The following is a 15348-nucleotide window of genomic DNA, read 5'->3' on the forward strand; positions in this document are numbered from 1 at the left end:
CATCCCTGGGGCTCGCAGCATCCCTGGGACTTGCAGCATCCCTGGATCCCACTGTTAGAGCATCCCCAGAGCTCACAGCATCCCTAGGTCTGGGTGATTTAGTTTCCTATCCCTGGGGCTCGTACCATTCCCACTCCAGGTGCTGGGACATCCTTGAGCTTTACAGCATTCCTGGGTCCCAATCCCATCCCTAATGTGACCCTAATGGATCCCCATTAGTTCCCCATCCCTGGTGCTTGCAGCATCCCTGGATCCCACTGTTAGGGCATCCCCAGAACTCACAGCATCCCTGGTCCTATTGACCACCCCGGCACCTCCCAGCATCCCCGTATCCCACTGCTTTAATTCACCATCCCCACACCTCCCAGCATCCCTGATCCCAGTTCTTCACCCCCTTCCCAGGACTTCCAGCATCCCAACCTTGCATCCCTAGCAGCAGCCGCACCGAGGCGCTTGCTGCCGCTTCCCTATCGGCTCCTCCTCCCTCCTTGGGAAGCAAAGGAGGAGGGAGGGGGGGGATGTGGGATGGACCGGGATATGGGGAGGCGTCAATGGGGACCACATCCTGCCCTCTTTAGCCTCCCCTTTGCCCTGGCTCCCATCGCCCAGCCATGCTGCGCTGCTTGCTCCAACGTGCCACCCATCTCCCCAACTTGGAGAAAGGGGACAAGCAAAGCGATCCCATAGCCAGCTTGACATTCCGAGGTGAGGAGATCCCAGATGTGGGTTGGGATGGGCAGGAATAGGGTTTTGGAAGGGGTTTGGCTGTTTCCATTCCCAGCAAAGCCTGGGTTCTGTGGGGCGTCCAGCCGGACGCCCCACAGAACCCAAGCTTTGCTAAGCTCCATCCTTACCCTAAATCCATCCAAAATCCTTTCATAGGATCATGGAATGGGTTGGGTTTGAAGGGACCTTAAAGCTCACCCAGTCAGGGACCCCTTCCACTGGAGCAGCTTGCTCCAAGCCCCTGTGTCCAACCTGGCCTTGAGCACTGCCAGGGATGGGGCAATGCTTTCCTGGTGGTGGGAAATGGCCATTTTTAGCCCAAGGGATAAAAAGAAGGGAAGGAAAGGGATGAGTGGTTCCTGACCGGGCTTTTCCTGTGCTGTGGGGTGTGGGAATGGTGCTGCTGCAGCACTGGGATCTCTTGTGGGGCCATCCTGCTGGGGTGCTGGGTGCTTTCCCAGGGTGGCTCCCTCTCTCCCTTCATCCATCCCTTCATCCATCCCTTCATCCATCCATCCATCCGTCATCCATCCATCCATCTATCCATCCATCCATCCATCCTTCCACCTCTCCCACTATTCCTCCATCTTCTCCATCCATCTATACATCCATCTGTCCATCCATCCATCCATTCTTTCACCTGTCCCACTATCCCTCCATCTTCTCTATCCATTTATACATTCCTCCCTCCCTCCCTGCCTCCCTACCTCCCTCCCTTCATCCATCCCACTATCCCACTATCCCTCCATCTTCTCCATCCATCCATCCATCCATCCATCCATCCCACTATCCCTCCATCTTCTCCATCCATCTACCCATCCATCCATCCATCCATCCATCCATCCATCCATCCATCCATCCATCCCACTATCCATCCATCTTCTCCATCCATCTACCCATCCATCCATCCATCCATGCATCCCACTATCCATCCATCTTCTCCATCCATCTACCCATCCATCCATCCATCCATCCATCCATCCATCCATCCATCCATCCATCTACCCATCCATCCATCCACCCATCCATCCATCCATCCATCCATCCATCCATCCCACTATCCCTCCATCCCACTATCCCTCCATCTTCTCCATCCATCTACCCATCCATCCATCCATCCATCCATCCATCCATCCATCCATCCCACTATCCCTCCATCTACCCATCCATCCACTTACCCATCTTATTCCTCCATCCCTCCTCCATCAGCCTGTCCCTCCATCCATCCCTCCATCCATCCGCAGCCATGGCAGAAAGCATCTCTCATCACCCAAATCACATCCCAAGGGGAATTCCATGGCTCTGCATCCCATGGGATGAGACACAAGCAGGGAGCACACCCTGGACCTGGGGTTGCTGCCCTCAGGCTCAGTGCCTGCTGCGCCCAGGCAATGGCAGCTCTGCCTCTGGCCAGCTCCAGCCCTGCTCCTGCTGCTTCAGCTTGGGAGGTTGGGCCGATTCCTTAAAACTGGAATGGGGAAAGAGGGATTTGGGGATGCTGAAGCGAGCAGAGAGAGGAGGATGCTGTGAGCGGGCAGCTTGGGCTCCTGTCACCCTGGGTGCCATATCCACACCCTGGGGCACCCATATATCCCCTTCTCTATCCCCCTCTATCCATCTCTCTGTATCTGTCATCAGTTGATCATATCTCTTCTCGATCGTGTCTCTCTATGTCCTCTGTATCTCTGTATCATCTCATCTCCCTGCCCCATCCCTGGCAGTGCTCAAGGCCAGGTTGGACACAGGGGCTTGGAGCAAGCTGCTCCAGTGGAAGGGGTCCCTGCCTGTGGTAGGGGTTGGAACTGGAGGAGCTTTAAGGTTCTTTCCAACCTAAACCAATCGGGATTCTGTGATCTCTCACTATGATACAATACAATACGATATCATATCATATCATATATCATATCATATCATATCAATCATCTCTCTATCTCATCTCGCATCCCCATCTCCTCTCCCTGTATCTGTCTCCCTGTCTCCTGCATCCCGCCATGGCCCGGCCTGGCTCCGGCTCTGCTGGCCCTGGGCTCTGAGTCACCGCTATTGTTCACCTCTTCCTCTTCCTCTTCCCCCCTGGTCCCTCCCGTGACGCGGCCCCGGTGGGCTCATGGCCAGAGCTCGCTGTGACCTGAGGGTCGTGGCTTCGGGCTGCTGCTGGTGGGGGGGTCCTGGGGTTCCCCCAGCACTGCAGGGCCTTGGCTTTGGGCTGCAACCAGGGATGGGGCTGCATCGCCACCACTGCATCCCCGTCCCTGCATCCCCATCCCTGCATCTCCATCGCTGCATCCCCGTCCCTGCATCCCCGTCCCTGCATCCCCATCCCTGCGTCCCCGTCTCTACATCCCCGTCCCTGCATCACCGTCCCTGCATCCCCATCCCTGCGTCCCTGTCCCTGCATCCCTGTCCCTGCATCCCCCTCCCTGCATCCCCATCCCTGCATCCCCCTCCCTGCATCCCCGTCCCTGCATCCCCGTCCCTGCATCCCTGTCCCTGCATCCCCGTCCCTGCATCCCCGTCCCTGCATCCCCGCCCTGCATCCCCATCCTGCACCTCCATCCTGCATCCCCGTCCTGCATCCCCGTCCTGAATCCCCATCCTGCGTCCCCATCCCTGCATCCCATCCTGCATCCCCGTCCTGCATCCCCATCCTGCATCCCCGCCCTGCATCCCCGTCCTGCATCCCCATCCTGCATCCCCGTCCTGCATCCCCGTCCTGCATCCCCGTCCTGCATCCCCATCCTGCATCCCCATCCTGCATCCCCGTCCTGCATCCCCGTCCTGCATCCCCATCCTGCATCCCCATCCTGCATCCCCGTCCCTGCATCCCCGTCCCTGCATCCCCGTCCCTGCATCCCCACCCCTGCATCCCCATCCCTGCATCCCCATCCCTGCATCCCCATCCCTGCATTCCTGTCCTGCATCCCCATCCCTGCATTCCCGTCCTGCATCCCCATCCCGCATCCCCACCCCTGCATCCCCACCCCTGCATCCCCATTCCTGTATCCCTGTCCCTGCATCCCCGTCCCTGCATCCCCACCGCTGCATCCCCATTCCTCCATCCCTATCCCTGCATCCCCATCCGCATCCATTGGGGTGTGCTTTGGCCAGCCCCATGTTGAAGCACCCAACTGATGATCACAGGGGCTCTGGGTCCCCTTTGGGGCTGTACTGAGGTTTGGGTGGAGGGAGGGGGATGTCCGGGTCCCCCATTGCCCCTCCCACCATGGAAACCCACCCTGGAGCATTTGGGGGCCTCTTCTGTGCCCTGCTCATGGGGAAACTGAGGCCTGACCCATTGAGATGCCTTGTCTGGGGGTTTCCAGCAGGGTCCTGGGGCCTGTCTGTGCCCACCACGACCCATCCTATGTTGAGGAGCAGGGCCTGATCCTGCTCCTGGAGCTGCGGATGCCACTGGAGGCTCTCAACCCCTTCCCATGGGGGACGGAGCTCAGCTTTGGGGTCTGAGCCATGCGTGCTGTTCCCTGCAGGGGTCAAGAAGAGGACTAAAGTCATCAAGAACAATGTGAACCCCGTATGGAACGAGGTGAGTGTGTCCCCATCTCCATCCCCATCCCATCCCCATCCCCATAGGGAGCAGCCCCATCCCGGGGGATGCTGTGGGCCATGGTGCAAGCCCAACGATGCGCCCCAAGCCCAAGGGGATGCACCCATGGAGGGTTTGAGGCTGATCCCATTCTGGGCAGCTGGACCAGCAGCAGTGGATGGGATGGAGCCAGCTCCAGCCCTTGGATCTCAAGATGTTATCGGGCCTGGGCACACACACTGGGAGAAGCTGTTTAAACACATCTCAGCTCCATGGGAAACCAGGGTTCTCCCCATCAATCCAGTGAGGGGGGGCTTGTTCCAGCACCTCCTTCCTCCCATCCCTGACCTCTGCTTCCCTGGGGCACAACTGCAGGAAAAGGGGGATTGAGGAGCAAACACTGGGCTCTAACTGGGATGTGCATGGCAGGGCATTGCTCACACTGGGCCCTAACTGGGATGTGCATGGCAGGGCGTTGCTCACACTGGGCTCTAACTGGGATGTGCATGGCGGGGCGTTGCTCACACTGGGGTCTAACTGGGATGTGCATGGCAGGGCATTGCTCACACTGGGCTCTAACTGGGATGTGCATGGCAGGGCATTGCTCACACTGGGCCCTAACTGGGATGTGCATGGCAGGGCATTGCTCACACTGGGCTCTAACTGGGATGTGCATGGCAGGGCGTTGCTCACACTGGGCTCTAACTGGGATGTGCATGGCGGGGCGTTGCTCACACTGGGGTCTAACTGGGATGTGCATGGCAGGGCATTGCTCACACTGGGCTCTAACTGGGATGTGCATGGCAGGGCGTTGCTCACACTGGGCTCTAACTGGGATGTGCATGGCAGGGCATTGCTCACACTGGCTTTAACTGGGATGTGCATGGCAGGGCATTGCTCACACTGGGCTCTAACTGGGATGTGCATGGCAGGGCATTGCTCACACTGGGCTCTAACTGGGATGTGCATGGCAGGACATTGCTCACACTGGGCTCTAACTGGGATGTGCATGGCAGGGCATTGCTCACACTGGGCTCTAACTGGGATGTGCATGGCATGTGCATGGCAGGGCATTGCTCACACTGGGCTCTAACTGGGATGTGCATGGCAGGGCATTGCTCACACTGGGCTCTAACTGGGATGTGCATGGCAGGGCATTGCTCACACTGGGCTCTAACTGGGATGTGCATGGCAGGGTGTTGCTCACACTGGCTCTAACTGGGATGTGCATGGCAGGGCATTGCTCACACTGGGCTCTAACTGGGATGTGCATGGCAGGGCATTGCTCACACTGGCTTTAACTGGGATGTGCATGGCAGGGTATTGCTCACACTGGGCTCTAACTGGGATGTGCATGGCAGGGCATTGCTCACACTGGGCTCTAACTGGGATGTGCATGGGAGGGCATTGCTCACACTGGGCTCTAACTGGGATGTGCAATGGGCAGGGCATTGCTCACACTGGGCTCTAACTGGGATGTGCATGGCAGGGCATTGCTCACACTGGGCTCTAACTGGGATGTGCATGGCAGGGCGTTGCTTACACTGGGCTCTAACAGGGATGTGCATGGCAGGGCGCTGCTCACACCGGGCTCTAACTGGGATGTGCATGGCAGGGCATTGCTCACACTGGGCTCTAACTGGGATGTGCATGGCAGGGCATTGCTCACACTGGGCTCTAACTGGGATGTGCATGGCAGGGTATTGCTCACACTGGGCTCTAACTGGGATGTGCATGGCAGGGCATTGCTCACACTGGGCTCTAACTGGGATGTGCATAGCAGGGCATTGCTCACGCTGGGCTCCAAGCCCCTGTGTCCAACCTGTCCTGAGCTGGTTTCAGCACTGGAGACGTGGGTTTGGGGCTCCTCACCTCCAAGAGCCCCCCCTGTGGTCCCGGAGCTGCTTGATGCGAGCATCATGGCTCTGCCTGGGCGCTGATCGTGGCTCTTTTCTCCTTCCTCCTTCCAGGGCTTCGAGTGGGACCTGAAGGGAGCTCCCCTGGACCCCGGTGCTGAGCTCAGCATCGTTGTGAAAGACCATGAGACCGTGGGGAGAAACAGGTGGGAGCAGCGTCAAGTGCGGGCTGTGAGCAAGAGGCGATCTGGGAGGGCTGGAGCAGCTCTGCTCTGGAGCCAGGCTGAGAGAGCTGGGCTGGGGCAGCCTGGAGAAGAGAAGGCTCCTGAAGGGGAGACCTTAGAGCAGCTCCAGTGCCTAAAGGGGCTGCGGGAAAGCTGGAGAGGGGCTTGGGACAAGGGATGCAGGGATGGGATGAGGAGTTTGGGATCCAGGCTGGAAGAGGGAAGAGTTGGATGGGATACAGGGAAGTTCTTCCCCATGAGGGTGGTGGGACATGGGAATGGGGTGAAGCTGTGGCTGCCCCATCCCTGCAGTGCTCAAGGCCAGGTTGGACACAGGGGCTTGAAGCAAGCTGCTCCAGTGGAAGGGGTCCCTGGAGCTGGATGGGCTTTAAGCTCCCTTCATCCCCAACCCTTCCATCATCCTCAGAGCCACACAAGGAGGGTTCAGCCTCTTCCCAGTTTCCCTGTGTTCCTTTGCAGCAGTGGAGGCCGGAGCTGCATTCCCAGGCTCCATGGCCAAGGAACACAGGGCAGGAGGGAAAGGAGCACAAGGACCCTTGTGTCCTGTGCCACCACGGGAGCACCAGCACCACGAAGCCCCAGTGATGGGCGCTTGGCTCCGGAGGGGTGAGGCGGCTCCAGGCTCATTCCCAGTGCTGGGAATGGTGGCGTTGGCACAGCAAACAGCTCCTCACGGATACCCCATGGGATCAGACACCCTCCGTGGGGTCCCCATCTTGGTGGTGGTTGCATTGGGAAGGAGACTGGGAGCTGATGGTGATGCCGCGGGGCCTCCATCCCTGTTCCGTGCATTGCTCCTTTGACCGGGATCGCTGCTCCCATAGGGAGGGAAGTGCAGGAAGTGGTTTATTTCGGGCCGGAGGAGGGTGGGATTCGCTGTCCTGCTCCAGTGTGAAGGATCCCATTGCCATGCCTGGAGCTGGCGCTGGGTTCGCTCCTGGGCCGGAAGCCAAAGGAGATGGAATTTGGGGTGATTCCAGCTCGGTGGCGTCGGGAGTGTCTATAAATAGAGAGGAGAGGACGGGAAAAGGGACCGGATCCCAGTGCGGGAGCTTTGAGGGCTCCGTGGGGAGGAGCTGCCCCACTGTGACCCACAGGGACCGGGCCTTGGCCCATTGCTGGCACAAGGATGGGGGAGTTTGGCTTCTCCTTCCCTTGGGAGAAGATCCCACCTAAAGAGGGCAATGAGCAGTGGCTGGTAGTTAATGCCCTGTCTGGCTGCTGCTCCCATTGGGGATCATGGAATGGTTTGGGTCAAAGGGACTTTAAGATCCCATCTCAGTCTCCCCTCGGGCAGGTTCAAGCCATTCCCCTACAGGCCCTTGTCCCAAGCCCCTCTCCAGGTTTCCTGCAGCCCCTTTAGGCACTGGGGCTGCTCTGAGGTCTCCCCTTCAGGAGCCTTCTCTTCTTGGCTCGAACTCTTTGGACAATTCCTTATCCCATAGCGCATCCATCAACCCCTTCCTCTTCCATTCCGGGTCAGGAATGCTGTTGAAGACCCCATGTGAAGAGCATCTGTGCCTCTCCCCTTGCCCACTGCTGCAGTGGATCCATCATAGAAGGCCCCAGCTCCCTGGGGAACCATCCTGCACCCGCTCAGTGCCATAGCCTGCCCAAAGAGAGCATCCTTTGTAACCATAGAGCGTGTCCATCACCCAGAGGTGACGCTGGCTTTAACCAGAGCGTGTCTAGGTGGTGGTACCTCAAACCCTTAGGAGCTGAACCCCAGCCCAGTGCTCCAAAGCCCCATCCCTGCTATGTGAAACCAGTGCTGTTTCTCTCCCAAAGGCACGTTGGGTGTCCCAGTCACCTCCCTGCATTCCCTATGTTCAACGTGTCTTCCAGGGGGATCTGCTCCATGATCCTATCCTGCTGTTAGGGCAGCACTAAGCAGTCTGAGGGCTTTCCAGGCACTGGTCCATGGGGCAGCCACTGGGAAGGGTTTATCCAGAGGCTGAGATGCTGAAACTCCATAAGGGACAATCCGTGGTGTGAAGTGCTCCTGGATGGTGGCACATGGCCATGGAGGTGATCTTCCCACCTCCAGTGCTACCCAACCCCTTGTGTCTTGGTTGTCCCCATCAGCACTTGGCTCTGGGGCCGCTGGTCCCTCAGTGTGGACCTTGAGGAGCATCCCCTTGATGAGGAAGGGATAAAGCCCTGGAGATGCTGGTCCCAGTTGTCTCATCCAGGCTGGGTCTCACCCGGTGCCCATGGGGGCTGCTGGGGGTGTCCCCAGCGCGTCCCTGCCCATGGATGGGGCCCTGGGGCTGGGTTTGATGCTCAGCCCCTGCTGGTCCCCATGCAGGTTCCTGGGGGAGGCCCGGGTGCCCCTGCGGGATGTGCTCAGCTCGCCCAGCCTGGCTGCATCCTACAACCTGCCCCTGCTGGACACCAAGAAACAGGCAACAGGGGTGAGTGCACAACGGCTGCCCAGTGCGCATCCCAGTTAGAGCCCAGTGGGAGCAATGCCCTGCCCAGTGCACAGCCCAGTTAGAGCCCAGTGTGAGCAATGCCCTGCCATGCACAGCCCAGTTAGAGCCCAGTGTGAGCAATGCCCTGCCCAGTGCAGCTCCCAGTTGGATCCCAGTGTGAGCAATGCCCTGCCATGCACATCCCAGTTAGAGCCCAGTGGGAGCAATGCCCTGCCATGCACATGCCATGCACATCCCAGTTAGAGCCCAGTGTGAACAATGCCCTGCCCATTGCACATCCCAGTTAGAGCCCAGTGTGAGCAGTGCCCTGCCCAGTGCACATCCCAGTTAGAGCCCAGTGTGAGCAATGTCCTGCCATGCACAGCCCAGTTAGAGCCCAGTGTGAGCAATGCCCTGCCCAGTGCAGCTCCCAGTTGGATCCCAGTGTGAGCAATGCCCTGCCATGCACATCCCAGTTAGAGCCAGTGTGAGCAATGCCCTGCCCAGTGCAGCTCCCAGTTGGATCCCAGTGTGAGCAATGCCCTGCCCATTGCACATCCCAGTTAGAGCCCAGTGTGAGCAATGCCCTGCCCAGTGCACATCCCAGTTAGAGCCCAGTGTGAGCAATGCCCTGCCCAGTGCAGCTCCCAGTTGGTTCCCAGTGTTCCTCCCACCCCTTTAACGCTGTTTCCTCTCTTCCAGGCTTTCCTTCTCCTGCAGGTCTCCTACATCCCCCCTCCAGGAGCTCCCCCCCTGTTCCCTCCTCCGGCTCCCCCCGAGCCAGCGCCGGCTGCTGCTGAGCCCGACTCGGTCCCTGGTAACCAGAACCCTTCTGTGCTGCCTTGGCTGGGATGAGCCCCATGGACCTCGGCCTTCCCGCTTGGACCCCTCACCCTCTGCTCCCCCTTAGACCCAGCCAGGCTGGGAGAGCCCTTGCAGCTCACCCAGTCCAACCCTTCCCAGCCCTGCCAAGGCCACCCCTAACCCATGGCACTGAGGCCTCGCCTCCACACTGTGTGAACCCTTGCAGGGCCGGTGCCTGCAGCCCTGCCCTGGGCAGCCTGTTCCAATGCCTGAGCACCTCTGGGGCAGGAATTGTTCCTCAGCTCCATCTAACCCTGCCCTGGTGCAGCTTGAGGCCGGTTCCTCTTGTCCCATCCCTTGTTCCTTGGGAGCAGAGCCCAGCCCCTCCTGGCTCCATCCTCCTGTCAGGCAGTTGGAGGCAGCCATCAGATCCCCCCTGAGCCTTCTCTTCTCCATCTGAACCCCCCAGGTCCCTCAGCCCTTCCCCATCACACTTGGGCTCCAGGCCCTGCACCAGCTCCAGTGCCCTTCTCTGGCCCTGCTCCATCCCCTCAATGTCTCTCTTGCAGTGAGGGGCCCAGAACTGAACCCAGGATTCAAGGTGCAGCCTCACCAGTGCCCAGTGCAGGGGCACAACCCCTGCCCTGCCCCTGCTGCTGCACTGGTGCTGGTAGAGGCCATGGTGCTCATCTCCATCAATCACGTTCTCCATCTCCTTCCTCACCCCACTCAGAGACGGCTGGAGAGGAGGAGACAGAGGATCAAGGAGCTACAGGGGATGAGATGGAGCCCTCCTCATCTTTGGGGCCACCCAGCTCTGAGACCCCCTCGCTGCCCCACAAGCCCCCAGTGCACCACGTCCAGGGGGTGAAGAGGAGGAGGAGCTCCCCCAAAAAGCCTTTGTCCAACAAGCCACAGGACTTCCAGGTTGGTTGGGATGAGCTGCTCCTCTTGGACCCCAGCGCATCCTATGCGGGGTTCATCACCTCAGAGGTCCCCATCCCATGCTAGGACCAACCCGGTCACCCTCTGCCCTGTTCTCCCTCTCATCCCAGATCAGGGTGAGGGTCATTGAGGGCAGGCAGCTCCCAGGGGTCAACATCAGGCCCGTGGTGAAGGTGACGGCCGCGGGGCAGACCAAGAGGACGCGGATCCGCAAAGGAAACAGCCCCTTCTTTGATGAGGTGAGGGGGGGACCCTGCTCCGAGCACCAGGAAAGGGTTGGGAATGTCATGGGTTGGGGTCCTGAGTGATGGGAATCCTGGGGAAGTCCAGGGGTTGGGATGTGGCCATGGGGATTGCACAGCCCCTTTGGGAGGATGCTGCTTTTCACGGGCTTGGGTCTCACCTAATGGGAGGGAAGGAGCCTATGGAGCTGGGGGCATGGGATATGCTGGGGCTCACCTTCACTTGCACCCTCGCCCTTCCTTCCTGCAGACCTTCTTCTTCAATGTCTTCGAGTCACCATCCGAGCTGTTTGATGCACCCATCTTCATCACGGTGAGCTCCAGCACCCCTCGGTCCTGCTCTGCATGAGGCTGGGGTAATAGAACCGTAGAGCCATGGGATGGGTTGGGTTGGAAGGGATCCTAAAGCTACTCCAGCTCCAACCCTTGCCATGGGAAGGGACCCCTTGCTCCAAGCCCCTGTGTCCAACCTGAAGCCATCACCCTGTCCCTTTCCCTGCAGCACCCAGGGGATCCCAGCCCCATTCCCCCCTGGGCACGCAGCGGGTGCTCCATCCTGCTGGATTTGGGCTGGATTTGGGCTGGATTCACTGCGTTTCCTCACTTTCACCTGCAGGTCGTGGACTCGCGGTCGTTCCGCACGGATTCGGTGATCGGGGAATTCCGGGTAAGGCCCTGCTGTGCCCTGTGCCCCTGTTCCTCCCTGTCCCACGCTGACCCATGGCTGGACACTGATGTTTCTTCTCTGCTCTATTGCACAGATGGACGTGGAGACCATTTACTCCGAGCCAAGTGAGTCAGATCCAGGCCAGGGTCACCTCCTGCTTTAGGAAGCCTCTTTAGGGGCTAAACATCAGTGCAATGCACACACCCCCAAAGCTCTCCCATACCTGAACCCGGATGGGTCCTTGTATCCATCATCACCACCCATTCCTCCTCCCTTTCCCAAGATGAACATCACTGAGGCTTTCAAGTCATCGTCATTGTGCCACCATCTGGCTGATAGAAAGTCCAATCAGCACAGCCCAGCTCGTTGCATTTTGTCTCAGATCTGGGTCATTATTTTCTCTTTTATCTATCAGTTTCTCTCAGAGAAGGTAAACTGATGCTGATAAAGATCTTCCTGCACTAAGCACTGCAGAGAACGTGGTGATTTTGGCTGTAAAGAGTTAAGAATTGTAAGGCAGATCCCTTGATAACGTGCTTGAGCTTTTGGTCAGCCCCAAAGAGGTCAGGCAGTTGGACTGGATAATCATTGGAGGTCCCTTCCAATTGAAGTCTTTTTTCCCCCTTTCTCCTTCCCCCCTTCTCTTTCCCTCCTTCTCTTTCACCCCCTTTCTTCCCCCTTTCTATTTCCCCTTCTTTCCCCCTTCTCTTTCCCCCTTCTCTTTCCCCCCTTCTCTTTCCCCTTTCTCCTTCCCCTTTCTCCTTCCCCCCTTCTCTTTCCTCCCTTCTCTTTCACCCCTTTTCTTCCCCCCTTTCTATTTCTCCTTCTCTTTCCCCTTCTTTCCCCCTTCTCTTTCCCCCTTCTTTCCCCTTCTCTTTCCCCTTCTCTTTCCCCCTTCTCTTTCCCCCTTCTCTTTCCCCCTTCTCTTTTCCCCCTTCTCTTTCCCCCTTCTCTTTCCCCCCTTCTCTTTCCCCCTTCTTTCCCCTTCTCTTTTCCCCCTTCTCTTTCCCCTTCTCTTCCCCTTCTCTTTCTGCTTCTCTTTTCCCCCTTCTCTTTCCCCTTCTCTTTTACACTTCTCTTTCCCCCTTCTCTTTCCCCCTTCTCTTTCCCCCTTCTCTTTCCCCTCTCCATTTCCAGTCCTATTCTAACCCATCCTATCTAAAGGGAAATAGCATTTATCATAACCCCGTACCCAAGAGCACCCTTGAAGCCGTGTCCCTGCCTGCCTGAGGAGCAGCCCATGGATCCCAGGCTCTTTCCTCCCCTAGAACACGCTTTCCTCAGGAAGTGGCTGCTGCTCTCGGACCCAGAGGACTTCTCTGCGGGGGCCAAGGGCTACCTCAAGGTCAGCCTCTTCGTGCTGGGGCCTGGAGACGAAGCTCCGGTGAGTCCTGAGCACCCACCGCGATGGAGGTGATTCCAGCTGTGGAACTCCACCATCCTGCTCCATCCAACCCCGGCCTGCTCCCAGCTGTGGTCTCCCTCCATTGTGGTGCTGGATGGTGGCCGTTGCCCCCCGTTTTGGGACTCTTGGGGACCTTGGTTGCGTTTTCCTCTTGCCCCGCAGCTGGAGAAGAAAGAGGTCTCTGAAGACAAGGAGGACATCGAGGGCAACCTCCTGCGCCCCACCGGGGTCACCCTGCGAGGGGCCCACTTCTGCCTCAAGATCTTCAAGGCTGAGGATTTGCCCCAGAGTAAGAGAATCCCCCCTTGGCTGGAGCATCCCAGCTCCGGCCCTTTTCCTTGCAGCGGGTTGCAATGTGCTGGAGAGGAATGAGGGCACAGATACATAACCTTATCCATGGCCTTGGTCTAAAGACCTGGTAGATACCAGTCTGTAACATACTGGGGGGTGACTCTCATGGAATCCCAGACTGGTTTGGGTTGAAGGGACCTTAAAGCTCCTCCAGCTCCAAACCCAACCCCTTCCACTGGAGCAGCTTGCTCCAAGCCCCTGTGTCCAACCTGGCCTTGAGCACTGCCAGGGATGGGGCAGCCACAGCTTCTCTGGGCACCCTGTGCCAGCGCCTCAGCACCCTCACAGGGAAGAGCTTCTGCCTAAGAGCTCAGCTCAGTCTCCCCTTGGGCAGGTTCAAGCCATTCCCCTTGGCCTGGCCCTACAGGCCCTTGTCCCAAGCCCCTCTCCAGCTTTCCTGCAGCCCCTTTAGGCACTGGAGCTGCTCTAAGGTCTCCCCAGAGCCCTCCCTTTTACTGGTGCACACTGGGTTTGCCCACCTGGCTCAATGGAGCAGCACAGTCCCTGGTGGGACACCCTGCCTGGAAAGCCGGGACCATCGGGATCCCATGCGCTCCCATCAGCTTTCAGCATCTCCTTTCCCCCCAGTGGATGATGCTGTCATGGACAACGTCAGGCAGATCTTTGGCTTCGAGAGCAACAAGAAGAACCTGGTGGATCCCTTTGTGGAAGTCAGCTTTGCAGGCAAGACGGTGAGTGGCTGCAGTGGGGCTGGGATGGCAGCTTTCCATAGGGGAACTTGGTCTTGGCATGGGGAAGTTCGGATCATTTGCTTTGCTGATGTCCCCAGCCCTGTCCCCATGTCTGTGTCATGCTTGGAGCCGAGCGGTGGCACTGGACAGGGTGTGCTGGGCTGTGTTGGGGTCATTTCTTCACTGGGCTCATAGTGGTGCTGCTGCATTAAGGATGGGGATGGAGGAGCTGAGGGTTCTGCTGCTGCTTGGTGCTGTCTGAAGTGAGTGAAGGACTGGTCCCATGCCACCAAATGTGTCCCGATGACCAGCCAGGGTGTGGAGGTGGCTCTGGTGGCTTTGTAGAGCCCCATCCCCGTCCTTTGCTGCTGTGTCCTTCACTAAGCAACACGTCCATGAGCCACTGCTTGCCTTTTGAGCATCACTGAAAGTCTCCTCTGCCCAAAGGTCTTCCCCTGGGGACAGTGCCTGGGGATGGACAGAGCCTTGGGACGTTGTCCTGAGCAACCACAGCGGGAAGGGTGTGAGTTCCAGTGGTCCCAAGGTGGGGAAGTTCCTTGAGCATCCCACAGCATCCTCTGCCTCGTGCACAGCGGGGTTTACCCACGCCATGAACAGCCCCCTTAGGGATTGAATGGAGCTGATGTTTTGGGGCACTGGGGACATTCCAGGTCCTGGCACGCACACATCCATGACCTTCCATCCCCATCTCCACCTCCAGCTCTACTCAAGGATCCTGGAGAAGAACGCCAACCCGCAGTGGAACCAGTGCCTGACACTGCCGGCAATGGTGAGCACGGGGGTCCCTATGGTTCCTACCCCCCGGCCCCACCACTGCTCACTGCTCCTCTCCCTCTTTTCCCAGTTCCCTTCCATGTGTGAGAAGATGAGGATCCGGGTGACCGACTGGTGAGTGGGGTTCGGAAAACTGAGCTGGAGGAGTGGGGTGGGCAATGGGAGACCCCATGGGCACCCCTCCTGGTCCATGGTGCGATGGCATCACCGGTTGCGTTGCAGGGACCGTCTGACGCACAACGATGTCATCGGCACTGCCCACCTCTGCATGTCCAAGATCTCGGCCCCTGGCGGGGAGCTGGAGGGTAAGGGGGGGGGCAGAAGGATGGGATTTGGATGCATGAGCACTGCATGCTCATGGCTGGTGATGTTGGCTTGGAGGACATCCCAATGGAATGGTCCCTGCCCTGTTACTGGTGATGGGTGCTGGGGGTTGCTGCTGTGTTGTCTGCATCACCTGGTCCCTCCTGGTTTGTGGTTCTGGAGATGTTCAGGTCCTCACAGTGGTGCTGGGAGGGGAGGCTGCAGGACCACGGTGTGAGGGGGGTTTTGCTTCCTCTTTGCTTTGAGGTGTGAATGGGGCCACGCTCCCCTGTGCGGCTGTGACAAGCACTGGAGTCACCAGTGCCAGAGATCACAGAATCACAGCTGGGTTGGGAAAG

The 15348-nt window shown here is 58.6% G+C and overlaps 1 protein-coding gene across 1 annotated transcript; it reads left to right on the forward strand.

Annotated features, from left to right (window-relative positions):
* Positions 1–363: 363 nt before the first annotated feature.
* LOC133222825 (dysferlin-like) lies at positions 364–15050 on the forward strand (the record flags this gene model as incomplete). The annotated part of the gene is made up of 16 exons (XM_061372939.1): positions 364–705; positions 4215–4270; positions 6241–6332; positions 8680–8785; positions 9488–9602; positions 10323–10516; positions 10645–10773; positions 11027–11089; positions 11393–11443; positions 11538–11568; positions 12712–12827; positions 13011–13137; positions 13788–13891; positions 14613–14681; positions 14757–14800; positions 14909–15050. Coding segments are annotated over exons 1-16 (1533 nt in total), but the record flags the coding sequence as incomplete, so codon positions are not given.
* Positions 15051–15348: the final 298 nt, after the last annotated feature.

This window comes from Neopsephotus bourkii, unplaced genomic scaffold (genome assembly GCF_033783945.1).
Source record: "Neopsephotus bourkii isolate Nb327-2 ecotype Australia unplaced genomic scaffold, CSIRO-AGI_Nbou_v1 NB_25, whole genome shotgun sequence".
NCBI lineage: Eukaryota > Metazoa > Chordata > Aves > Psittaciformes > Psittacidae > Neopsephotus > Neopsephotus bourkii.